Raw genomic sequence first — 25,281 nt, forward strand, 5'->3', positions numbered from 1 at the left:
ATGGGAAAACCAAAGGACAGGAAAGCTTCCTGTAAGGACACACCAGGACACTGACAGACTCCCTCACCCTCACCACTCCAGTTTCAGATGCTTTCCTTTATTCAAAGGCAGCCAGGTGACTTCCAAGTCTCACCAGCCATATTTTTGTGACTACAAAATTGCCTTATACTTGAGGTCCCACGGACACTGCTGCTAAACTTGACATAGTTGATCAGCCTGTGTGTCTGGGTCTAAGAGACATTTTCTGGTGTTTTAACCTGCTATCCCTTACAAACCAAAAGCTCCAAATGAACCTTGGTACCCAGAAGGGATGTGTGGTCTAAATTAACACCTGTGCTGCACCCTAAGTCATGCTGATGTGCTTACCAACTGTCAGATTCCCAGTGTTGGCGTGGAGGAGGGAGGGTGCCCAGGACCCCAGTCTTCTAGTTACTGCAAATGCCAGCAGCCCAGTGTCCCTGATGCACACCCCATCTTACAGGGGGTGACATTAGCTCAGAAGCAAAAAGAAGCCCAGCCCAGGCACTGAGAAAATACAGATTTCCCGACAGCTCACCAAAGGGAGAAGACAGTTCACCAAGGTTGTGTTTGTCATTATAAAAATATAAGATAAAGGCTGTGGTTTCTCTGTCTGACTCTGGGTTCTGCTGTTCCCCTTACAGCTGGGGGATCTGGGGGAGGGGGGCACAGAAGGGGCTGTCTGGAGAGTGAGCTGTGCTTTCCGGGATTGGGGGAGCCGGATCTGGGAAACCAAGGTCAGGCTTTGAAAGTGAGATAAGGCTTCTGCCACCCGGAGGGATGGGGAGAGGAGGAAGGGGCAGAGAGAGGAGAGAGAAGTGGAAAGGGCCAAAGAAGGAGGGGAGGAAAAGAAGGGAGGATGAGACAAACGGAGCAAAGAAGAAAAAGGAAACTGGTGGGGATGAGGGTGAAAAAAGAATAAAGGAAGACAAAGGGGAACTTGAGGCTGGCAGAGCAGGGAGACCATGTCTGAGGAAGGACTATGTCAGGGCCCAACAGTCTGCAGCCGAAGTTCAGGAAGCTAAGGAACCGCACCAAGGAAGACGTGTGGCCATGGGGCTGAGCAGGCCCCTGGGAGGGCGCTATCTGCCTCGCCCACTCCTCCTTGTGCGACTCCATGGGTCCTCGGGTGCTCAGGTCCGCGGGTCCTCTTGTCCACGGGTCCTCCGGTGCTCGGGTCCTCGGCCCGTCCGCTCCGCATTCCACCCAAGACAAGGGCAAGCGGCCCTAGGAGGAGGTGGCCGGGAGTGACAGTCCGTGCAAGCTACCCAGGGAGTCCGCAGCCTTGCCGCTGGGGCTAGAGGGCTTCCGGTCGGGGCCTGCTGGAGGGAGCACAGGGCGGGCGTCATTGGTCACCGCCAGGCGGCACCGGCAATAAACCCCAGAGCGCGGTGCGAGGCTCGGGGACCGCGCGCTCCAGGCCCGCGGCACCACCTCCCCTTCCCGGGAGCCTCGCAGGAGAGGTGGCACCTGCGTCTCCGCGGGGCCGCTGGAGCCTAGCTAGGGTGGTGAACGCCGGCGCCGCCCCCAGGACCCCTGGGCCAGTCACCACCGCGGGTACAGGAGGTGCGGGCTGGGGCCGAGGGTTCGGATTGGCGGGGAACCTAGCCCGGCTCGGACGCTCCTAAGAAAGGGTCGCTGAGAACCGCTGTAGCAAACAGCAGTCTTCGTGGTTCCCGGAGGTCAGGGACCCCCCCAGACGGGCTCACTACCTCATCCCGGCCCTTTGGGCGTCGGATTAAGCGACGGGGCTTTGCCAGGTCAGGCGGTGTTCTGCCTGCTACTCTGTTATTTGGGGTTTCGGGAAGGGGCCCAAGTTGTGCTACTGGAAGCCAGAAAGTGACGCCAGGATTTCTCAACCCTCTTTCCCGCTACAGACCAAGGCAACTCCGCTTCTCCTGCACCGGGAGCACACGCTGTTTATACCCGAAAGGGCCTGTTTTCAATTCTCTGTCTTTCCCCAAAAAAGTGCTGCACTAAAGGGCGAGCCTGGGGCCCCTCCGTTGGGGTGAGTGGGAGCTCCGCATTTTCCCCTGCAGCTGTCCTCCTTCCAGCCCCAGGCCAGCTTGCTGTGACTGCAGGAGCTGCGGGGAAAACACACGCGCACATCTGGATTCGCATAGATTTTTGAAGAAACCTTAGGACATTTTCAGGACAGAGCGACCCTACCCCTGGCCCTTGGCTGCCTCTCTGCTCTCCTTCCTAAACAGTGTGACTGGCCAACCAAGGACACAGAAAGACTTTTTCTTTCCATCGCGCACACACACTTCAAAGTGTGGACCTGATCAGAAAATGGAGGAGGGGGTGTTTCTCAGCCCAGCTGGGTTCCCTCAGAGATAAGTGAGAAATAAGCAGTGGTTAAAAATAAGGCAGAGAAGTCCACCCCTTCTCCCTCCTAAGGGACCCTGGGTGAGTGTCTTTGGCCTCAGGAGCCTCAGCCTTGGGGTTCTGCAGTTCACTAAACTGGGGCAGGATGTTTTTTAAACCGTGGGGGCTGGGATGGCTGTGGACCAAAAGCAGCCCAGGGCTGGGTCAAATGAGCCCCAAACTGGCAGTGGGGTCCTGGGACTCTGGAATGCTAGCGCCCCAGTGATTTCTGACAAAACTCATGTTTAAGATCCCCTAAGAACTAGTCCCCCAGCAGAGTTACCAGGAACAAAGTTGCAAATACCTTTAACAAATGTAAATAAGGCAGTTTCTCTGTGCATATTCAACATCTTACAGATTTGATTTCCAAATCTTTCATTGAGGGTTCTGAAAGCAGGAGGTAAATTGCAGCTGTCACTTTGGGGCGGGGGCATTTATCCTGACCATGGAAAAACATCTGGATAGAAGTGGACTTTCTTGTCTCTCTACTTTTTTCTGAGGATGCGGAAGGTGAGCTGACTCCTCACCTTTTACCAAGAAAAAATTAATCAGTTGTGATGTTTAATTTGACATTCAATTAGGCTTTCCTTGAAGAAACTGTTAGATGTTCCTCTAATTTAAAGGATGCACAGCTAGGTGGATAGATATCATTGTTTGTGCTGTATGTATACATTAGATGATCGAAAGTATTTTTTACTGAAAAGAAACTTAGGAAATGCCATTCCTACTGTGATGAACTTTATAACAAGTAATGATAGCAACCTAACTTATGGGGTAGATTTATTTAAATATATTAATTTTTAAGAACTGTTTAAAAATAAATTGTAACAATTTGTATTCCTTTGCTTTGTCTTTTTAAAAACTAGTTCCAGGCAAGGAAGGTCTTTGCAGTTTTTCTGCCCGTAAGAAGAGTAAAAATTCATAACCCAACTGAGTATATAATTCTCATGCTGTGAAAGTAGATACATAATGAGTGATTTGTTTTTTATGTTCCTCAAACACAAACACTTGCATGCCAACTTGAAATTTTGGTATTAATGATGGGCCTCAGTTATTCCATGATCCATTACCTGAACCTTTTAAATAACTGTCAAGAGCAGACATTAAAATATTAATTTATAACCAGTGTGGCCAATTATGGCTCTGGATTTTGAAAATGGGTGGGATGTTGCCTAACAGTGGGCAGATCTGACCATAAAGGGGACTTGAATTCAGCACTATTCAACAGCTCTGGATTTAGGAAAGGGAAGCTTCTGTATTCACTAAAGAAAACCAACCACCAATAAACCCAAAAGTTAAAGTCGCAAAAAAAAAAAAAAAAAAAAAAAAACAATGGTAAAGTAGCATCCCCTTCTGAATTAACTAGAACCCATTCTGATTTAGGAACTGACCTTTTACCTTTGCATCTCATCTACACTTCCTGATTTGTTTCTAATGTAGGATTTGAAATGCCCCAGGACCAAGTGGCTAATTTGGAAATGTCTGCATCCCTAGGAAGACAGTGGGGCCCTTCCTTTTTCTAAGAATTTCTTCTCTTTGGGATCAATCCAGGAGAAATGATTTAAATTTGTGGATAAATTCTTTGAGTTCAAAAGAACTTGTTCAATTAAGTGATTTCTGCAGTGAGGCAAATCCCATTTCAATTTTGAATTCAGCAGACCGCCCTGGGTGTGGAGGGGTAAAGGGGAGGTCAAGGATAAGACCCCAAGCTGTGTGAGGCTAATGAGAGCTCTCAGCCTCCATTTTAAAATTTCTTCTACTTGGATTTTTCTCTAAAGGAGCAAGTGGCATTACCCTGCTTTTTAAATCAAGTTTTAAAGGGGTTCTAATTCTCAGTTTTCGTTAACTTTCTTTTCTTGGATTTGTCTCTAATTGGGTAAAGGAGCACTACCTTAATATCCCAGGATATGTGTTTCCTAGGAAAAAGGAAGGAAGCTCTTCTTGTCACCTGCCTGCCCTCGACACCTGCCACCACCACGCCAGGTGCCAGGCAGGTACCCTAGAAAGACTCTGCTATGATCCAGAAACCCACTAGCCCAGGATGCCCTTACATGTTCCCTGCCAGTCCTCTTTGCTGGGACTGGAACCTCTTGAGGTGACACCCACCCACCTTTCTGTCCCAGAGCTAAGAAATTGAAAATTCCTGGTGGTAGGAAGCTTCAAAATTAGCAAATCCAGCCACGCATTTGGAGATTCAAAGGCAAGTGAATTTTTTCTGAAATAAGGGGAAAACCAGAACCCAGTGGGCAGTGTAAACGGATGCCCCTCTCACTGCTAAGCATCCATTAAATCCCTAAAATCCCCTGGTGGGTTTATTGGGGAACAGATTTGAGGAAGAAGGAGCACAGGAGAAGGGAGAAGAAGTAAAGCAGAAGTCCTAGTCACACTGCCTTCAGAAAGAACCCCAAACTACAGCATGCAAGAGAGTCTAGAATTGGCGATACGTGACTGAAACACTCTCCTTTCCAGTATGTTTAATTTTTTTTTCTTTTTTCCAGTTCTGGGGATCAAACTCAGGACCTTGCACTTGAGAGGCAGGCACGGTGCCACTGAGCTAAATCCTCGGCCTTTCCTTTCCAATACGTTTAAGAAAAATAATCTGAGGGGCACACTAGGATCTGATTTATAAGGGGAAAAAAGCCTAGAAGAAAAGGAGGAGCAGCTACCACTGGGAAAGGGTACAGGTGTGGATTCAGATGAAGGTCCTACCCCACCCTTACTGTTCAAGAGCCAAGGCAGCTCCACGGAAAGCAACGCTTCTCCGACCACAGAAATGAGTGTGGACATTGTCTTCTAGATCCTTCCAGAGATACCAGAACTGAGGGCAGAGAAAGGGCACTAACGTGGCCAAGGCAGAAACCAGGACCGAGCCCAGGAGTCCTGTTTTCCAGGATGACTTCTTCGGGTGCCCTAGTAGGGACACCTGTTAGACTGGAACGGTGTTCCCAAGAGCTGCAGACTTACACTTGGGAAGAGTTTATGCTTAGCGCACAGCCCAGTCTTCCTCCCTCTCCCTCGCTTCCTTCTTTTTCTCAGGCTCCCCGCGCCCTTCTTCTGCCCTCCAACATCCCCGCGCCCCAGTCTGTCCTTCCTGCCTGCGCCCCTCACCTTCTCGGCTGGGATGCTTGAAGGTCACCGCTGCACCGAGCTCCCCACCGTGCAGTGAGACGCCAGCCCCGGGCGACGCCAGCGGGGGTCCCTGCGCGGGTGGCCAAGGCGGGCCTGGGGCGAGGTAGCCTCCTCCCGGAGCGCTGTACACGCCGGGCTGGTTGGAGGCCGGGTAGGCGCAGGCTGGGAGGAAGCCGCCCACGGCGGCGGAGAGCCCAGAGGCCGACTGCGGAGGAGAGGCACGGTCAGGCCCCGACACAGCCTCCCCTGCCGCCCCGTCAATCGTGTGCAAGGCCTGAGCCTTCATTCTCCTAGTGAGGGCTCTGCGTCAAAGTAATTTTTTCAATCCACTCAAATGTTATTAAAGGTAATAAAAAGCGCAGAAGTCATGGTATATGTACACCATCGGAGTTTGGGGTCCAGGAGCATCTTCGATCCAGAAGTCCGGCTTTATTAGAAAAGATGTCTCCAGAAAGCGGCCTCTCCAAACCCGGAAAGGACAGAAAATCGAGAGCTCTCCAGGAGACCTCTCAGTCCTTCCTCTCCCTTCTCCCCTGGTGGAGGTCACCTGTCTCCCGCCTCCAGGTTACCTGGGTGTATTTAATGTCCGCCTCCAAGGCTGGCTTCTCGAGCCCATTCACCATAGGAGTGGCAGGGAAGGGAGTGCGGTTCACCCCGGCCCACTCTTCCATCTTGGGGGAGTAGGCAGCGCCTTCGCTCCCAGCCAGGGCGCCTGGGGAGACAAGGTGGGTCAGAAGCCAGGCACCTCTGGAGTGCAGCCCTCCAGCCTGGATGGGTACCCTCCCCCGAAACCACCTGGCTGGCATCCAGCGTGAGTACCAGAGAGCCGAGTGGACTCTCAAACCCTTGGGGAGAACAAATGGTCCCTGGGCAGTGGGAGATGAAGCTGGAAGTGGCACTGCTTTCCCTCCAAGCAGGGCAATGGAAAGGAAGGCTCAGGGCCTGCTCTTTGCTCCCTTCAGCCTGAGACCCGCTTCCCACGAAACAGTGCCCACTCGGCCAGCCCCGCGAAGTGCTCTGGGCACGGGGCCACAACCCCACCAAGCAGAAGCGGCATCCAGAAGAGTCTAAGTTCAAATTAACAAAATAATGTATATTTTTCAACGTCTCAGGAAGCATATGGAGGGGACAATTTTACCCTGAACTATAAGACAATTATCCTGCCTACCCAGACACCCAGTGGCTCCTGGCTGAAGTGTGCTCACAGGGAACCAGAGAAAGCTCCAGATATTTGGGCAGGCCTGAGGGAGCCACCCCTACCTACCAGGCCACCAGGTCAAGACTGGTTAGAGCTACTAGGAGAAGCAGTGCTGGGCCTCAGAGGCTCACCTCACTCACTAGGGGCTCTGCAGTTTCTTTCCCTCTGTCCCCTACCTTTCCCCCTAGGCTAAGGTGAATTCGATTCTTATTCTCCTACAAGTCACCTATAAGAGAACAAATGCCACCCCCGAGCCTAGTTGAAGAGACCTGGTTTAGGCCCACATGTCCCTCCGGAGCCAACACCAAAGTTGCCTCAAACTTATCTCTTTCCCCTCCACCACAGGAGATGACCTCCTCCAGAGATGACCGGCAGTTGGTGGAGTTTTAATCGCAGGTGAAGAGTGAGTATTTATGATGGTGGCTGCAGCCTAGGGGTGCCAGCACCCACAAATCCAGCTCCAGAACCTACAAGGCTGCAGAGCAGCTAGAGATCTAGGCCACACCACAAGCTAGGTCCCTTTCTCTGGGCCAAAGGGGGAGACAGAATCCTTGGGGAACAGCAAGGGATCCCGAAAGCTAAAGACAGGGTCTCAGAATGACCTAGGCAATTTGTTTGGCTTAGAGTTGGTGACAAGAGTTTGCATTCTTTTTGCAAGATTGGAAAAGCAAGATTTCAAGCCTCCGAATTCGCGGTTGACAAGGGCTCTTCCGTTTGGGAAATATTTTCCATATTTGCCATAAAAAGTTCAAGATGTCCGAGGGCTCCCACAGAAAGTTCCAGCCCCCCAGCCACCCAGGCAGCCCCGAGCTCTTTCCAGTCCCAGAAGCAGTCCAGGCGGCGGGCAGAGCGGTCCCTCGCGCAGGGCGAGGGTGGTGGACTGACCTGTTTGCTCCATCAGCGTCCGGATGCCCAGGATGTTGCTGACCGAGTGCGCCGAGGGCCACGACCGCGGGATGCTGACGTGGCCCGCCGAGCCGGGGACCCCAGGGTGGCCGCCCATCTTGGCCCCCGTGGGGGACACGGGACTGGGGTAGGGGTACTGGTAGATGGGGTTGTAGGGCAGCGCGGGCTGGGGAGGTGGCTGCTTGCTGGGCTCGTAGGGCCCGGGCTGGGTCAGACTGCCGATCTTGTTGCGCAGGATGCGGCTGATGGAGCTCACAGAGGGCACGTTGTACTTGTCGCAGACGCCGTCGGCTAGCAGCCGGTCACGGATCTCCCAAGCAAAGATGCCAGGGTCCCCCTGCTTGTAGTCCCGGATGTGTTTGACCACGTTGGGAGTGGTGACTCTAGGCTTACTGCCTCCGATGGCCCCAGGCAGGATGGAGCCGGTCTCGTTGTAGCGAGCCAGGATCTTGCTCACGCAGCCGTGGGAGACGCGCAGCTGCCGGCTGATGTCACAGGGTCGGATGCCCAGCTGCGCCAGCTCCACGATGCGCAGGCGGATGGCGTTGGGTAGGGGGCGGCCGTTCACGAACACACCGCCCAGCTGGTTCACTTCTCCATACGTCTGCTCTGCGACGCCCCGACCAGAGCCAGGCAGGGAGAAGAAAACACCGCGGGTTAGCCACAGGCGGCGGACAGGAGACCCCGGACCGCCGAGTGCAGGGCGAACCTCCTGGGTCTCGCTCCGAGAGTGCGACCGCGGACGAGAGCACTGGGCGCTCCTGCCCTCCGCGCCCTTTCGCGACCTTTGCTCGACCTCTTCGGGCTACCCCTTCCCTAACTTGAGGAATTGCCCGCCAGGTCTGAGGACGCGCGGAGAATGCGAATTATCCGAGACCTGGGGCTCCATCGCCCGGGAAAGTGTATTCTCAGCCCGCCCGCGCCTGCCCGCCCCTCGCCCTTACCCATGGCGCGCGGGCCGGCCGGCTGCCTGGCGCCGGGGCGGCGGGGGCTGGGCCCTGCGCGATCCGGGAGAGCTGCGCCACCGCCGCCGCCGGAGAGGCATAGAGGGAGCGCGCGCGCGAGGCGAGAGCCGCGCCGCAGGGGCCGGGGGCTGGAGAGGCGCACTGCGCCACCGCCCAGCGCGCCGCTGCCCGCCCGGGAGCCCGCTGCTGCTGCCGCCGCCGCCCGGGCCCAAGACACTCTCCACGCTCGCGACCCCAGGCCCAGGGTGAACTTCATCCGATTGGGAGAAATTCGTCTGACCGGGAAGCTGCCCCGTGCGGGAATCAATTTGACGTGTCCTCCACGTCAATCTCTGCGGTCACGCCGCAGACGCGCGAATTGGCAGCTCATTGGTTCCCGTCACTGTGCCGAGGCGCCCCCTCCCCGCCCCTAACTCTACCCTCCCCGGTGTCTTCCTCCCCACCGCTTTCTCCACCCCCTCCACCTCCACCCCCACCCCCACCACACACTCCACGGAACACAACTGTCCCCAACCCAGCTAGGCCTGGGACGGTCCTTGGGCCCCTCCTGCCTCGGGCTTTGGGAATGATGGGGAAGTCATTTCAAATTGATTATACAGCACTTACTCCTAACACTAATTCTAGTTTTGGTTTTAGTTTTATTTCCACTTCTGCCACCATTATTAATAAGCCATCAGGAGATGACAGTTGATCTTAGGGTTAGGGTGTGCCTGCCTCAACTTCCCCTCCCCAGCAGGAACAAGGTAAGAGAAGGGTCAAGACTCCAGTTCCTCTGTGCCAGGGCCAAGATGAAGCAAGACAGTGTGCACCTGGTGCAGGGAACCCCATTTCCGGCCATCTCCCCAGTCCTGCTTCCAGGACAGCCGGGCCACCTCCTCCCTGGAGTGGTGGGGTCATTTCACCTCCCTGGGAGGTGCCTCCCGATTCTGTCTCCTGCAGCCTGGCCCACCCACCAGAGCTCATTCCTCTCAGGAGGTGACCCAGGATGCAGGTGGGACGATCACTCCAACCTGCTGTCTCTGAACCCCAGCGCCCTGCTGTCCTTGGACTTCAAGGAGCCCTAGGATCTGCAAGAGACTGCAAGAGTGGCTCCCACTGGAGGCCAAGGCCACCCTTCCATACTGGGCCACTCAGCCTCCGTCTCCCCCAGCACCTGGGGCCCCAGGCGTTTCTGCTAACACAGAAGAGTCCTCTCCCCTGCTTTCAAGGGCACGGTTGGTGTACAGCACTGAATCCTTTGGCCCTGGCATTAGACACCAACTCTTTTCTACTTGCCTTCAGTATACAGTTCAGTGCTTCCCAGACTGCCAGATTCCCAGAGTCACTCAGAGTGGGCCACAGGGCAAGGGAAGGAGGAAATCTTGGTGATTTGAGCCTGAAAGGACCAAGGAGGCTTCGGAGGCCCTGGCCAATGTGCAGGAGAATGAGGACGATGGCCCAGATAAAGCCTAGGACAGCTTGGTGGGTGCCAGGCCCCTTGGGACTCACAGCTCTCCTCAGAAGGCAAAACACTCCTCTTCAAAGGAATGCATTCCTCTAGGTGGGCTCCACCACCTCAGGCCTACAGGAACCCCACCCACGTGGCCAGGCAGCTGGAGGAAGCCCTGACCCTTCCCTTTGCATGGCTGCTGGAGAGCAAGGCTGGCTCCTATCAGCCTCCCGGAACGTACTGGTTAGCAGGGCCTGTACCATCATCCTGGGCTCTTTGGGGAAACTGAACAAGGCCTTGTAGGCTGGAGCTGGGACCTCTGCAGGATGCAGAATCCAGTGTTCTGGGAGCCTCCGAGAGGTCTGGGGACAGGGAAGAGGGTTGGGGTCAGCACCTAAGGAGAGTGCCGGGCTCCTTGAAAGGCCTGGCCTATCCAGCTCTGGGCAGAGACCCAGGGGACTATTTGGAAAGGGCAACACACTCTGCACCACGAGGGACCCAGGCCCTGGGGGGCAGGATTGTCCTCCGCTCTGGCTCTCTCCCAGTGTTTTGGAATCATTCAGCCTGTGGCTTGGAGGTGCCCTACTTTCAAGTCAGTCAAGGGACCGAGAAAGGAGGATTCTACACCGTGGGGTCTCTGAGAGTTGCGAGCAGGGCCCTGGAGAGGCAGCTGAGGCCCCTTCTCTCCCCTGTAGGTGAGGACTCAGGGCACCCTGGCAGGGCGAAGAGAACAAGTGTGACAGCTGGTTCGCGCCAGCTCCCCATGCAGGTAGCGCAGTCAGGACGGAACCCTCGCTCCGAGTAAGGCGCTAGCGGCTGGGCAGAGGCCGAGGGGAACACGAGGATTACACTCCGGGAACAGCAACACTGGGTCCTTCCCCAGGTGCAGTCGCGACCACACCAGCTCTCCGCAGCCCTCCGCCCAGCCAGGCACCTGGAAAACCTTACAGTTTGTCGCCCCCTATCGGGGCTCCGCGGATTCCCGCGCTGCGGGCTGCAAGGGGCGAAGTGGCCCGAAGTGGGATTGCTGGAGCCTGAAGACGCCCTTCCCTGGCGGGAAGAGCCGGCTCTGCATGGCCGGACAGATGAGCGCGGAGGTAAGGAGTTCGCGGGTCCAAGGGTCTGCGTGGCCGGCCTAGGAACTGCGGTTACTGCACCCCCAGAAAAGGAACCCGAGACAGGCTCGCCTGCCTGGGGCTAGGGGTGCACAGGGGCAGGGGACAGGGGTGTGGGTTTCCTCGCCGTCCTGCGACCTGGCCGAGACGTTCCCAGGCAGGGCGAGAAGAGGCAGGCTGGTTTTCACAGGGTGAGTCCCCAAGCAGGCGCAAAGTGCGTGACGAGGGCTGGCAGCAGCGAGGGTCGCCCTTGAGTCCTCCCAACCCGGGACCCCCGCGCCTAAAAGGTCGTGCTCGGTGGGCGACAGTGCCGTCCTGGGAGCGATGGTAGCACCCACTCCACGTCTCCCACTTCCCTTAGGTTTTGATGGGGCTCTTTGGTGGGTGGTGGGGATTTGGTTGCAAAATAAAATGTGCAACAGTCCGGGCTCTTCCCAGCAGTTGCACGGTTTCCAAGAGAAAACCAAACAAGCAGATGAAAGTCCGATTCAGATCGCTCAGATTAGCGATTCTTCGGTGCTGCCGGAAAGAAACGAGAGCAGAGACCACAGGCCTGAGCCCTGAAGAAGCCAGCGAGCCTGGGCCTAACCGCACTTTGGTTCCCCATGTCGGGTGGTCTTCCTTCTGCAAACGGCCTCAGTCAGCTTCCAAGCCGGGCTGGCTGCGCTTTCGCTGTCTTGAAGAGCACTGCACAGTGAGTCCTGTGGTTTGAAATAAGTCAAACAAGTCAGCCTCTAAAGTTTTGAACTTTACTTTTTAAAAAAGCAGCCGAGGCGATGGATGAGTTTTGTGTCGGGTTGTAGTGACATCTCACACCACAGACGCACATTTTTGCAAAGGAAACTCTTTCACACCACTCTAAAAAATAGTAACTTTTTTTATAAAAGAGGTGAGAAGTACAAGAAAACTCCTGGGAAGTACACCTGAGCAGATGAGGGGACTGCATTACTGCAAGGAAACCCCTGGGAAGTGACCAGGACAGTGAGCGAGGGATAGGGAGGGAGAAGGGTGAGGGACCCAAGAGCACTGCTGTGAGGCCACTGGCCCTCCCCACTTTAGCATGGGGTGGTAGACCCTAAAAAGCCAGACTCACCAGATCCCGAATGAAAGGTGTCTAGGCTAGTACCCACCAGCATTAAAACACAGCCCAGCCCAAGGGCAAAAAATACCACCATGCCTCCTCGCAGGGACCTGTTTTCCACTTGGCCTGAGGTCTTAAAGCATTTGGCTTGCTAGTTGGGTTGAGGTATCTGCCCTTCACACCTACCCTGATTACAGACCAGGGCAACATCTTTGGAAACGCAGAATGGCCAGAGAAACAAAGAAAAATTGTTTTTCATTTTCCTCAAATGAAATGAATAAGTAGGAATAAGTGAATATTTCTGTGTGACAAACAAAACAGTGGATGGCCAGGAGTCCCTGGATTCCGTTCAGAGATGAAAGGGGGAAAAAAATCAGACAACAGATTTGCGGTAAAACCTATACTAGAATTAAAGGAGGAAATCGAGCTTCACAAAGGAAGATCTAAGATACTTCCTACTCTGGGGTACAGGGACCTGACTAGTACATTTATAACATTGCTGTCAGAGTAGAAACACTTTATAGGGTGGCGGTGGAGTTTGGATGATAAAATAAACAACAGGGGGCTACTGCCCTTTGTAGGCAGAACGGGTTGCCCTGAGCCTTGGAGGAGCCCGTGTGTTATTCTTGTGTGTAGACCTAGCCCCAGCTGGATCCAGAGCTCCCCGCGTGCTGTCTCCTTGCTTTCCTCGTAACGGCAATGGGAAAGCACAAGCCTCAGCTCTCTCTTGTAGAGAATTACCAATACTGTGCAGTTAGAACGATTTCATTTCATCTCATCAACCTAAACATCCTGCAGAAGGCTCCAGGCAGTGGTCAAAATTCCACCTTTCCCACAAGCTCTCAAAAATGTTTATGTGACAGTACTGATATTAAAATGGAAGTATTTGGGAAACTTAAAATGTCCATGAGGCATATCTCCTGGATACTCAGAACAGGGGAGATACAAGGTAGCCACAGGGAGAGGGGTTTTGTTTGTGGTTTGGTTTGGTTTGCAAAGGACAGAAGTGGCCCTTGTGAAGGGAAAGGAGAGGGTGACTGTGTGACCGCCTTGAAGAGGATTTGCAAAGGCACGAGTGGGCAGTGGACCAGGTCTCCTGAAAACATGGAGGCATCCACGCTGGCCCAGCCTAATTGGAACCAGCTTGAAGCACACTACCCTTAAAAGCAAGGGCAGTGGGTTACACATTTCTGCTCCTACACAGACATAGAACTTGGATGCACAGGAAGGACACTGTGCAGTTCTTTGTCTGGGCAGGGCTTGTTTACTTGCCTTTGTCTGATTTCCCATCAAAGACCAGTCCTCCCCAATCTTCAGTGTACACACAGAAAAGAACTGTAATTCAAGCCCTGGACAAGGGCATTTTGGTCTGCAGAATAATCTTTATAATAATGGTTCACTTACCACAGGAGGAATAAAACCTACAGGTGGACGGCACCCAGATCTCCCCACAAACGCCAGTTTTCCCTCACCCATTTCTTCCGTGATTGAAATTACAATCAGATTTAGATGTTAACAATTTCATTTTTCATGTTACTTAGAAACATTGTTTTTTTGGAATAAAAGCTTTGTTACTGAGCTGTGGGTCAGTTTGTTTAGTGTAAGCCCAGAAGTCTTGAAGGCCTCGGGAATTGTATATTCTCATCAGAGTTGGGCTTTCCTTCTTTTCACTTAATTTTTTATAAGCATATCTCAGTTATTTCTTTCCGGAATGGCACTTTTTCAAAAATCAGTTGTCTTTTATGAGGAGCTTTCTTTAAGGCACAAATGGGATGTTAACTTATGAGTAGACTTTTACTAGCTGCCTGGCTCATCACTTTATGTAATTATCCCTGGAGATCTTTCCCTCTGGAATTGCTGCAACATCCCAACACCTGCTATATATTCATATATCCACACACGTGTATTTATATTTACATTTATAAAATATGTCCACAGTTCAGAGATGGTTTTAATTTTCTCTCCCCACCCCCATCCCGTGTATGGGCTGTGGAGTTTTATTGAAGACCCGTAATGCCTCCGGTTTTGATTTAGTGTTTTGGAGTTTGTGATCTCATTGCCCAGTATGGAAAATATTAGACAGGGTCTGCAGATTGCACGCAGGAAAAGGCCTGCACCATCATCGCGGGGTGAGAGCTTGTCCCCAGCACCTCAATCAGGCAGCTGCACAGATATTTAGAGCCAACGTTCAGTTTTGAGATCATTGAATAGAGACTTCGTCAGCCAATCCTGATTTTGCCCAAGGTTCTTTCAAAATCACTGCTTCTCCACGGGGGCTGGAATCAGAGAGGAGCCTTAGACTACCCTCCTGCCTGGGTCTGGGCCCTGGAAATTGGTGGAATTTGCCTGGGCCACATCCTGGGCATTGGAGATTTTAAGAACTGCCTGGTGATTCTAATGCGAATTGAAGTTTGAGAATCTCTGCTTTAGGACAACTCAGAGGGAAGGGATGGTGTCTCTTGGTGCTGCTTGCTCTGCAACTGTTTTCCAAGATGTGAGGGGAGAGGCTGGTGGCTGACTGGTGTCCATGGATGCCTGGCAGTGACACATGAGGACTTGTGCTGGTCCATGCCCAGTGCAGCCTTTCACTGTCATACTTTGGCCCCTCTTGGGGCAGCTGAGCAGGAAATATGCTGCCTTCTCAGCCTTCATGGTCACCCTAAAGTATCCTCCATGTTCCTGCATTGCACAGGTGACCTCAGCCTCCTGGTTAAACGGAGCCATCTGCGCAAGGAGCTGGGGGCAGCATGGAGTCAGGGATGGCTTCAGAAGGGGCGGGATGAATCACAAATGTGGCCAACATCGAGTCTGAATAAGGGCACCACAGGGTGGGGGTGGGGTGGAACTTGACTCTTAAGGCTATTAAGTAACACCATTCTCCAGACCCAGGAAGTAGCAGGGTAGCCATCCTCCAGGCCCTGACAGCATCTGAGAAATACCGAAAATACCGAATCTTTTCATCAGCTCCACATGGTTTAGTATATCCATGATCATTGCCACAGTTACAATGGTTTAATTACCATGCGCCTCGGTGAAGGGAAACCTGTCAGTCCTGGCCGTGGCTAGACCTCAGCTGCAGAACTCACAGATGCTGTTTCCCCAGATGTGGACCCAGGATCATATCAGAACTATCAGAGTCTTATGAGAAGGTAACAGATGCCAAGAGGAGGTAGAGACAGGAAGTAGAATACCTCACTCACCTGCTTTAAAGTCTTAACAATCAAAGAAAACTTTTCATTAGCCTTGTTTGGTGATAACTGTTAATATCCAAACTGTTTGATTTGATTTGATTTTTACTGTTTTATAAACTTATGTACATTCCTAAATACAAACCTCCTTTTGTTTTTTTTAAACAAGTTCCCAGAAAACCTGGGAGTAATTCTGTCTCAGCAGGATCTTTATGTGTGAGGGTTTCAAAGTGCAGAGTTGCACAAAATGGTTTATAAAATCCTTTTTAGTTATAAAATATCATTAGGAAGCCACCACTCAGACACAATCATTTTTAGAGGGCTTGTAGGTCTTTTTGATTTGCTGCATTAGCACTGAGCTAGACCCACTGCCCTTTTTTATTTTTATTTTTTTAAATTTTGAGACAGTATCCCCCTAAGTTGTCCAGGTTATCCTTGAGCTTGTGATCCTTCTGTCTCAGCCTCCTGAGAAGCTGGAATTGCAGGTGAGCACCACCAGGCCAACCTTCGTGGGTCTTGTTTATTTTTAAAATTTTTATCTGGGCATCTCTTGAATTGTGTATTTTATAAATCCTATTCATTTTTAATGCATCTGGTAAAAATAAAACTCTATGATCATTTACTTTAATAAAATTATACCTTTTTATAAGGTAGTGTTTATTAATTTAAAGGTACGTGCAAATTAATATGAAAACAACAATGAATACTTAAAGGTCCTTCGGTTATTTGGTATTTTCAGCAGCAGCCAGGAGTGTGCGGTTTTGGGGTGGTTTGAGATGCAGCAAGAGGTGCAGAGTGGACGACATGGCTGGAGACAGTATGAACAGAAATGCTGGGGAAATGGATTTTGACAGATTTCTAGGCTTTTAGACATTGGCAAAATAGATAACTGAATTCCTATTCATCTGCTGGGAAAGCCTCCACGCTGGCAAGCTGTCTTTTGTGCCAACAGAGAAGAGTGTGCCGCTCCTCCGCAGCACCAGCAGGGCGCTGTCCATTCTGCTGTACACAATCGCCCTGCACGAGCTCCACGCTGCCTGGTTTAATCTCTCCCGCAATTATATTACACAAAGTATAACCAGGTCGTTCTGTGCGGGGCGGCAATTGCATGCGCAGGACACGTGTTTGTGTTTGCAGTATCAGCGGACTGATTCGGGCAGAACGAATCTGGCACTTTAATCTCGGTTTCCTTTGAGCCGGGCCGCAGGTGACTCTGGAAGAGGAGCCGTGGAAGCAGCTGCAGCTGGGGCTTGGTGAACAGAGACCGTTAGTGGGGTTTGCGGATGTTTTATGCACCTCTGGGCTGGAAGCCTTAGACCCAGGCGGCCCTTGTCATCTGTGGAGATGAGTCCACAGCTTACTCTGTACCTATAGAGCTTCTCTTGCATCTTTAGCAAATATTAAAGCTGCTCAAAAGGTTTGGAGACATTCATGACCAGGCATGATCAGAAGTACTCCCCACGGTGAGAGTCTGCATGCGAGAGAGGGAGAGACAGAGAGAGAGAGAGAGAGAGAGAGAGAGAGAGAGAGAGAGTGTGTGTGTGTGTGTGTGTGTGTGTGATTGTGGAGTTAGCACAGAGTATCTATATAGTCTCTCTCTTTTTTTTTTGGTATCGGGGGTTGAACTCGGGTCCTTGCACTTGCAAGGCAGGCAGCAGAACCACTGAACAAAATCCCCAGCCCTACATATTCTTTTTAAGACTCAGTATCTGTGGGGTCCAATATGCATATGTACCCCAAACTCAAAATATTGACAAGTCTATGATTTTTATTAGCTCAAAACTCTGAGGCTGGAATCCAAGCTTTTCCACCTCCTGGAACCTGACCTCAGTGAGTCTTGGTGGCTACATCTGCAAGCCAGTCAGGATCACTGGAAGGGTTAAATGACCTCATGGAAAATGCTAGGCAGCAAGAGGTGGTATATCAATTACCAGAGTCTCATTACCTTATTTTTCTACATTCTAAAAGGATTAATATATTTACATTTCTGTCTCTTTTTGAGCATATCTGTTAGACATCCAGGGAATGATTTGATAATAGAAATATTTATAAGTAAGTCGGATCTAAGTGTGTCTTGAGGAGAAAGCAGGTTTAAAGTGCTTTCCTGAGTTGCTTGTCACATTTTTTTGTGGCTCTGAGTCACTTCCTGGGGCTAGGGAGTCAGGATCAGCAGTATCCCTGCCCAGAAGGTGAGGGACAGAGTATTAGATGACAGATACCACTCTGCAGCTTGAGAAGGAAGCCCAGTGCTGGCCCCTGGGTGGGCACTGGTTCTTGTCACCTCAAAATGCCCATCCCCGCACTTAGCAGGAACCACGGTCTGCTCTGGCTTTGCCTTCTGAAACCATGAGCTCTTCCTTTGCCAGACATAAGCAGATCTTTTTCTTCTGTGTTTACTTTCTTGCTTTTTTTGTCCTAACTGGAATCTTCCCTTTCTTTGTTTGGCTTTTGAACATGTTCTTTCACTGGGCGCTGCCTTGGAGGAAGGGCCCATGCTGGGAACCAAGGTTGGGCCTGGGGCTCAGGTGTAGGCCCCTGTTTGGACAGGGAGCTCCCCACTGAGAGTGGGGCCCAGCTCTCCCACCCCATTTCTGTCATGCGTTGACCTGCATTCGTAACCTTCCCTCATCCCCTCAAGTGCTTCAAATCCAAGATAAATAATGTTTTCTATCATTGAAAGGCTATATTCTTTGGGTAACCAGGCTATAGTCTCTTGTACTATATTAGGCCAGCAGAGCACCTTACTAATCTTGTGGCCTCCATTGATTGTGGGGCCAAACACTTCCTGTAGTGGATGCCACCTGCTGCTCTCTGGTTCACCTCCCACCAAGTACTAAGATGTTCATTACCCCAGGCTGGGAGTGTTGGTGTTGTTATTGACTGCCCACAGCTCAGCATCATTCCCATTGCCCTTGGCTATGGAGAACCACCACGCCCGAGGAAACAGTTGTCTTTCCTGGGGGCACCATGTTCAATGACAGCTCCAGTGGAAATCACCCACAGTGCTAGGGCTCCACATTGTCTCACTGAGGTCTTCGCTATAGCTGCCTCACATCCAACTTCCCGTGCTACTGCCTCTCCTCCCGCAGAGATGCTGACCACAGAACATTCCAGGAAGCCAGCTGCCTGCCCATCCTCCACTGGGGCAGTTCCTGGGGCTGAATCCCCAGCTAGGAACAGTGCCCCCTGTGCCAACCACACAGGCTTGATATACCCATTCCCTTGCTGCAGAGATGATGATGTGGACATAAATCATTCCCACCAAATCCCACAGGGTTGAGGCCAGGCTGGCTCCCACCAGTTGCCATCATCCTGCCCTGAGAAGGGGCTTGCTCCAAGCAGGTGGGGGTCCTTGCCAAAAGGAAATGATTTAGCCCATGGTGCCCTGAGGGCAAAGAGGCCCTGGCACAGCTGCAGCAGCAGCCACATCAGATTAGCATCGGGCTGTTCGAATCTGAGAAAGCAGCAAGTCTGGAGTGGGAGGCTCTGGGGCAAGCACAGAGATTGGAAATGTGGTCTGGCTGCATCTCCAACACATGCACATTTCTGAGATGGAAACACAACAGAACCTCAGAGGGGTTGCGTGAATTAGAGCCTGGGAAGCCAGGCTGTGTTGGGGGGCCTGCACTGTGCTGCAGAATGACTTCATTGTGTAGATTCATCAAGGAGTTTTGATTACAAGGGAAACACATTATCTACAGAGAAATAAATGATTTTCAGACCATTGCAAAGGCTGTGTGAACATGATACCTTTGAGCAAGTGTAAAGAAAGTTCTTTCTATGATCAGCACGCAGTGTGTAAGGCAGGGATCACAGTGAGAGGCAGCATTCACCCTTGGGGTCCTGAGTCCTGGTCACCTGCTTCATAGACTTGGCCTTGTGAATCCTGCCAGAGCTTGGCAGGGTGGAGGGAGCAACCCACCAAGGAAATACACAGCCCTCTAAAGTCCCAGTGCCACCAAATGATTTTGGAAAATAACATTATTTTGATCCTGAACCATGCATGGGTTCTTCCTGGTACAGACACACAATTTTTTGTCCATTTGAAAAAGAGCATAGGAGGTGTCAAAAATGCCACCCTACTTTCCTGGACCCAGGGCTTAGCTCCTATGCTGGAGTAGCAGGAGTTTGCCTCTGTGTGACAGGAGGGTTGCTGTGGCAGAAGCCTTTGAGCCCCACTGTCAACTCTGGAAGGTCATGAATGACCAGGACCATGGGTGCTGAGGTTTCCATCCAACAGGGACTTTGAAGAGTGGGTGACTGTTGACAGGTAGGGGCCCAGAGGACATAGGAGGTGCAGGAAGAGGGAGAAGATGGAGAGCCATGGCAATGACATCGAGGACAGCAGGACTGAAGTCTATCATTTGGCTTAGGAGGGCAGCAGGGTCTGATGTTGGATGTGGCAGGTGGAGAAGGGAAGAGAGGACCCAGGAGGGGGACAAAGGGAGGCTGAAAAGCCCAGGCCCAGCACAAGGACCTGACCTCCATCATCAGGACACAGAAGGTGATGTCTGACTCAACCTCTTCCATCCTGGGTGGGGCACAGACAAGTGCTGGGACCTCTGCACGTCAGTCTATGGGGACATCTGAGGGGTCCATGAGATGAAGAAGACTCTTGGCACAAAGCCAGCACATTGATCACAGCAGGAGCTCATCAATCATTATTTTATAATAATAATAGCTATATGTAATCTAATAATAGAGTATTTAAATATACTGTAATGTGTAATTGTCCTGGTTCTTAAGACCAACTAGGGAAGCAATCGGGGAGAAGCAGAGAAGAGTCAGGAGCAGAGGGCTGGGAAGGCGCCCAGGCAGGTGCTTTGCACGACTAACTGTAAACAATCCCAGCTTTTTACTAAGGCAGGATTTCTGCAAGCCCTAGCCTGCTGGCCTCTTGGGTGTTTATCCCTGAAGAACAGAACTCATTTTACACACTTTCCTGAGCTAAGTTGTATAAGATAAGCAAAATATACAGAGAATGTTTCAATTTAAAAATCTTTGTTACAGTAAAAGATACATTTTCATTGGTCCCCTTCAAAATCCTCCCCCTCACTTCAAACACACTTGTCCTATCATTCTTGTCACTTCCTGCAGCAGTTCTGGAAATCCTCTTTCATGGATGTCTTTAGGAGATGTTATCAACAATACGGTGAATGCTGCTGCTGAGGGCCATTCAACAGAAAGGCGGGCTCTTAAAAACATGACACTGTGTCCTCATCCACCTTTTTCACCAGATCTGGCAATGTATGAGCTCTGGCTCTTCTCCAAAGTCAAAAATAATAGTGAAAGAGAAACATTTTGAAAGGGCTCAGGGCATTGAGGCAGCCAGGACAGAGCAACTAAAGACACTTACAAAGGAAGCCTTCCAAAGTGGCTGCAGAAGGTGGCAAGGATGACAGGTAAGTGTGTTCAAAGTGAGGGGGAGTGTAATGAGGGAAATCCATGGCAATATGTCTCTTACTGTAGTAAATTTTTAAAAAACTGTTAAATATTCACAATACTTGTTGAGCACACCTTGTACTTTCACCACGTTCTCCTTCCTCCCCTGTTCCTGGGCCCCAAAACACCCAGTCTTGGGAACAGCCTCAGGGGCAGCTGAGGGAAGCCAGGCAGGAGGAGCCTGGGGCAGGGTCCCTGACATCACTGGGCAAGGACTATGAGCAGAATCACCTCTGCTTACCTTAGCTTTGGCTTCCCAGGCCCCATCTCTGCCTGTGCCTGCCTTCTGAGCTCTGCTCAGCTGCCAGCAAGGGGGGCTTCCCACAGGCAGGGGGTAGGTCCACCCTGCGACTGTGTTGTCAACTGTGAAGTCAGCTGGAGGAGGGTGAGCCCATCTTCAGAGCTGCTGGTGGCCTTGGCCCTGCTCCCTGAAGACCTCTGGCCACCCTCTCCTACCCACGCTTCTGGTCCTCAGGGAGGACAGCATCATGTCTCCACACTCCCGAGCTGGCCTCTCCTGCTGGGATTCCCAGGCCACTGGCCAGGTCCGAGCACCTGTGGCTTCTCCTGGCCTTCATCTTCACCTGCTCCCTGCTTCCCTCCTTGGCCTCTAGGATCTGAGTCTTACAATCTTTTTCCTCCTCTCCTCTCAAGAAGGGGCCTCCTTCAGCCCTGAGCCTGACAATGAATTGCTCCCAGTGTCTCCTGAGTTTCACCTTCTTCTCCATCAGTACCTACTGTGCCAGGCCACACACCCCCATGATGCCAACTTCTCACAGTAGCTGCTACTTGTTTCCAGAGTCCCAATGCCGCCTGTCCAGCTGTCTGCACCCCTCCCCACGCCCCACAGGCACAGGCTCCAGCAGCTGCAGCCACCTGCTCTTTCTTCTAGTTCTTTACCCTGGCCACCCTGTGTCCCTTCCTCACCCCTAGCATCTGATCAGTTCTGGTCATGGAAGCTTTTCTTACACCTCATGTGGGATCCATTGTCATTCCAACCTGAGCAGCCTTTTCCAGATGCCTGGCTCCACCTGCCCGGATTCCTCCTTGTAGATCTATGTGGCACTAACAGGGGCTGGATGAGTGTTTCCTGCTTCTTATTTAAGTATCGTGACCTCCCTGAGGATCCCCCATGCCTCCACCTGACCTAACCTGAGTGACTGGAACCATGCCCTGGTACAGACCTCTACAACTGCCCTTAGCATATTGCCCTGTGCCACTGATGATGAATCCATCTTCCTGGGCCAATGCCAGTTCCTGGGCAGTGAGTACTGAGTCCTCCTTGTCCAGCACCCCAGCAGCCAGGTCAGTGCCCATTGTCTGGGGCCTGTGGGATAAGTAGAAATGCAGCTCTGATGGCCCCGTGATGCCCTCGCTCACTTAAAGGCATTCCCTGCCCACTGAGTGACATCCACACTCCCTAGAAATGCTTTTTCCTGGGGGTGACTTTCCATGACCTTGACTTCCAGTCACACCTATGGCCTACTGGCCCTGCTCCTCAAGGAAGATGGAAGAAGAGGGCCTGTTCACATTTTTAACTTTTATTTCTTAAGGCTGAGGGTACAGCTACTAGGTAGAGCACTTGCCCAGCGTAAGCAAGGCCCTGGGTTCCATCCACAGCACTGCAAAAATAAATAAATGCGGAAGTAAATAAATAAATTTTATTTCATATGAGTAGATCATGCATTCACACAATTCAAGGGCCCCAGAGATACACAAAGGCCCACTCTGAAAAGCCTCATTCAGACCCACAGCCCACTGTGTTTCCCCCAGAGACCCACTTTTCTCAGGTTCTTTTGCAGCACTCAATGCAAATATATGTAAATGAAAGCATACATTTCTTTTTTCCTCCCTTTCTTTCTCTAAGTGTGCCAGGCACACTGTTCTGTATATGGCCATCTTTCCACATCAGCACTCCCAAGAGACTCTGCTCTTTTGGAAATAGCTACTCCATGATCCACTGTCATAGGTAACAGGTTGATTCCACCCTTGAATTGAGTTCAGTCTTCAGCTATTCTGTGGTCACACAGGCAAATATCTGTGGGATAAATTCCCAAAGTGGGATTTCAGTGCCAAAGAGTAATCATTTGTAATTTTGATAAATATTGCCAAATAGTCCTCTGCAGAAGGAAGACCGCTTTGTGTGCCCAGCAGCAACTGTTTTTAAGCCAGGCCGATACTGGATAGGTGGGATATTAATGTAGTTAGAGTTTTCATTTCTCTTCTTATAAATGAGATTGAATATCTGTTATGGTTGAGATCTAAAATGTCCCCCAAAATCTTCTGTGTGTGGAAGGTGATTGGACCACGGAGGTGATATACTCATTGGCAAATGAGCTCAGGAGCTGAGTGTGCTATTAGGAGATGAGGTCTGGTTGGAGGTGGTCACTGCGGGGTGACCTGGAAGGGTAGGCTCTTGTCCCTGGCTCCTCCCTTCTCTCTTGGCTGCCTGAGTGCCATCAGATGAGCAGCTTTCCTCCGCCATACCCTTCTACCATGTTGTTTCTGCCTTAGATCCAGCTAGCCATGGACTGAATCCCCTGAACCATGAGCCAAACTATAACCTTTCCTCTTTTAAGTTGCAGGTGTCAAGTATTACACCTCAGTGATGGGAAAGTGACTAACACAACATCTTTCCATGTGCATATGGCCTTTTGCAGTTCTTCAGTGAAATGTCTGCTTATTTTTCTATTGCAATTTTAGCCCTTTTCTCAATTACTGAGATATCTTCATATATTATATTCACACTTTATCTTTGATATCTAATGCAGACTTTTCCTCACTTTCTTAGTTGTCCTTTGACTTTGTTTATGATACTTTCTATTTGTTTGTTTGTTTTTTCACAAAAATCTCTGGACTCAGGAGTTAGCTTAGTGTACATTTTTAGATTCTGGATTTTGTTTCATGCCTAGGAAAGCTTTCCTCCCTCCATAATAATGAAGGTTTCTCTTACACATCCAGGTAGCATTTTCCTGGCTTCATTTTCCTCATTTAATCTTTTTACCAATGTGCATGGTGTGGTTATGGGGCTGTCTCTCTCCAGAGACCCACCAGAGAGAGGAACCTGTCATACAACTGTCACCCTGAGTTTAATCATTACCAACACCTCGTAACCCTTTCACTCAGCCGCCAGTCCTGCCCACCCTCCATATGGTTCCTCCCATGTATTAAGTGGTCACCCAGAGTTTCAATCTGAGTGCCCTGTAGGCAAACTCTTCTCCAGTCTAGACTTGCAGCACTCCTCCAACTCCACTCAGAAGCAACTATGGCCAAGCCCTTCTGCATATGGCCCAAGATCAGTGTCACTGAAATGCATAAATATTTCCCAATTCTGACTTTCTAGGTTGTTCTGCCCACAGAAGAGTCCTGCCCTTCACTGCATACCAGGCTGCTTTGGGGAGAAAGGAAAATAAAGTGGCTAAATTCACAATAGTGTCACTTATTACAGAGTCATCCTGTGCAGGAGATGCTGAACTCTGGACTTCACATAGGTGCAAAGTTGTTGCCCCAGAACCTAGGGTGTAGGTGTTCATTTGTTTGCCCTTCCAGCTGCATCTTTCCCTGCTTCTCTATACAGGGCCTCTGTTTTTGATACTGGTCCATTAACAACCCCTAGAACGTGGTCAGCATTTGGGACATTTTCAGGACTACATGGTGCTAATGAAATCTGTCTATCAATATAAGGCTGACAACAATCAATCTTAACCTCACAAAAAAGGAAACCACCAGATCTTCAATTTCTCTCTATGTTCAGGAAGCCCCAGACTTAAGGAATAAATTTGAGCCCTGTCAAAACTCTAGATCTGATCAGCAGCTTACAGAAAGTGTAAGATAAAAATGGTTCTTAAATGACCTCATGGGGATGCAATTAACCAGATCCAAAATGTGAGAAATCTTACAAAACAATGACCTAATATATTCAGTAAGTCGGTGGCAAAAAATAATATGTATGATGCACAAAGAGTAAAATGAACATAAATAAAACAGGCCTAAGAGATGGGTTAACCAAAGGATTGACTGCATGAATCCTGATGGAAAGAAGTCACCTGTAAAATCACTTTTTGATTGCTATGTTTGTGGTTTGTTCCCCATGGGTTAATGTGTTGGAAGCTTTATCTCCAAGCCAGAGTGTTAAGAACCAGGGGGCCTCCAGGGGGCACTTAGTCACTGGGGCGCTGGCCTTACTGTATGAGTTGCTGTAAAAAGACCAGCCTGACCCTCCCTGGGCTTTGCTTCCTGTCTCCCTAAGGGTCCTCTCCTGCACCCACTTGCCCCACGGTGACATCACTGCCATGAGGTCCTTGACAGAGCCACACTGATGCTGGGACCTGCCCTGGAGCCCACAGACCTGTGAGTTGTTGCACCTCTTTCCTGTGTCACTCAGTCCTAGGTACTTCATTACAGAGCTAGAAAGCAAACTAAGACATTTATTGATGTGAACAC

At 50.9% G+C, this 25,281-nt stretch overlaps 1 protein-coding gene across 1 annotated transcript; it reads right to left on the reverse strand.

Annotated features, from left to right (window-relative positions):
* Window positions 1–1,147: 1,147 nt before the first annotated feature.
* On the reverse strand, window positions 1,148–8,863 carry Pax1 (paired box 1). The gene is made up of 5 exons (XM_004840904.3): window positions 8,563–8,863; window positions 7,598–8,227; window positions 6,084–6,226; window positions 5,494–5,719; window positions 1,148–1,337 (listed from the first exon to the last, which is right to left on the reverse strand). Exons 1-5 carry the CDS (start codon window positions 8,837–8,839, stop codon window positions 1,246–1,248), a joined length of 1,368 nt encoding a protein of 455 aa, XP_004840961.1. The 5' UTR covers window positions 8,840–8,863; the 3' UTR covers window positions 1,148–1,245.
* Window positions 8,864–25,281: the final 16,418 nt, after the last annotated feature.

This window comes from Heterocephalus glaber, unplaced genomic scaffold, assembly GCF_053883595.1.
Source record: "Heterocephalus glaber isolate CG9 unplaced genomic scaffold, H.glaber_assembly_v1.0 deba00001532, whole genome shotgun sequence".
Classification (NCBI taxonomy): Eukaryota; Metazoa; Chordata; class Mammalia; order Rodentia; family Bathyergidae; genus Heterocephalus; species Heterocephalus glaber.

Excerpts from the sequence above, each read along its gene's own strand:
- Pax1 (XM_004840904.3), bottom strand. The coding sequence starts at position 8,839 with ATGAAGTTCACCCTGGGCCTGGGGTCGCGAGCGTGGAGAGTGTCTTGG. Across the intron at positions 8,228-8,562 it reads GGCCGGCCCGCGCGCCATGG|AGCAGACGTATGGAGAAGTG; the intron begins GTAAGGGCGAGG and ends GGGGCGTCGCAG. Across the intron at positions 5,720-6,083 it reads CGGACATTAAATACACCCAG|TCGGCCTCTGGGCTCTCCGC; the intron begins GTAACCTGGAGG and ends TCTCCTCCGCAG.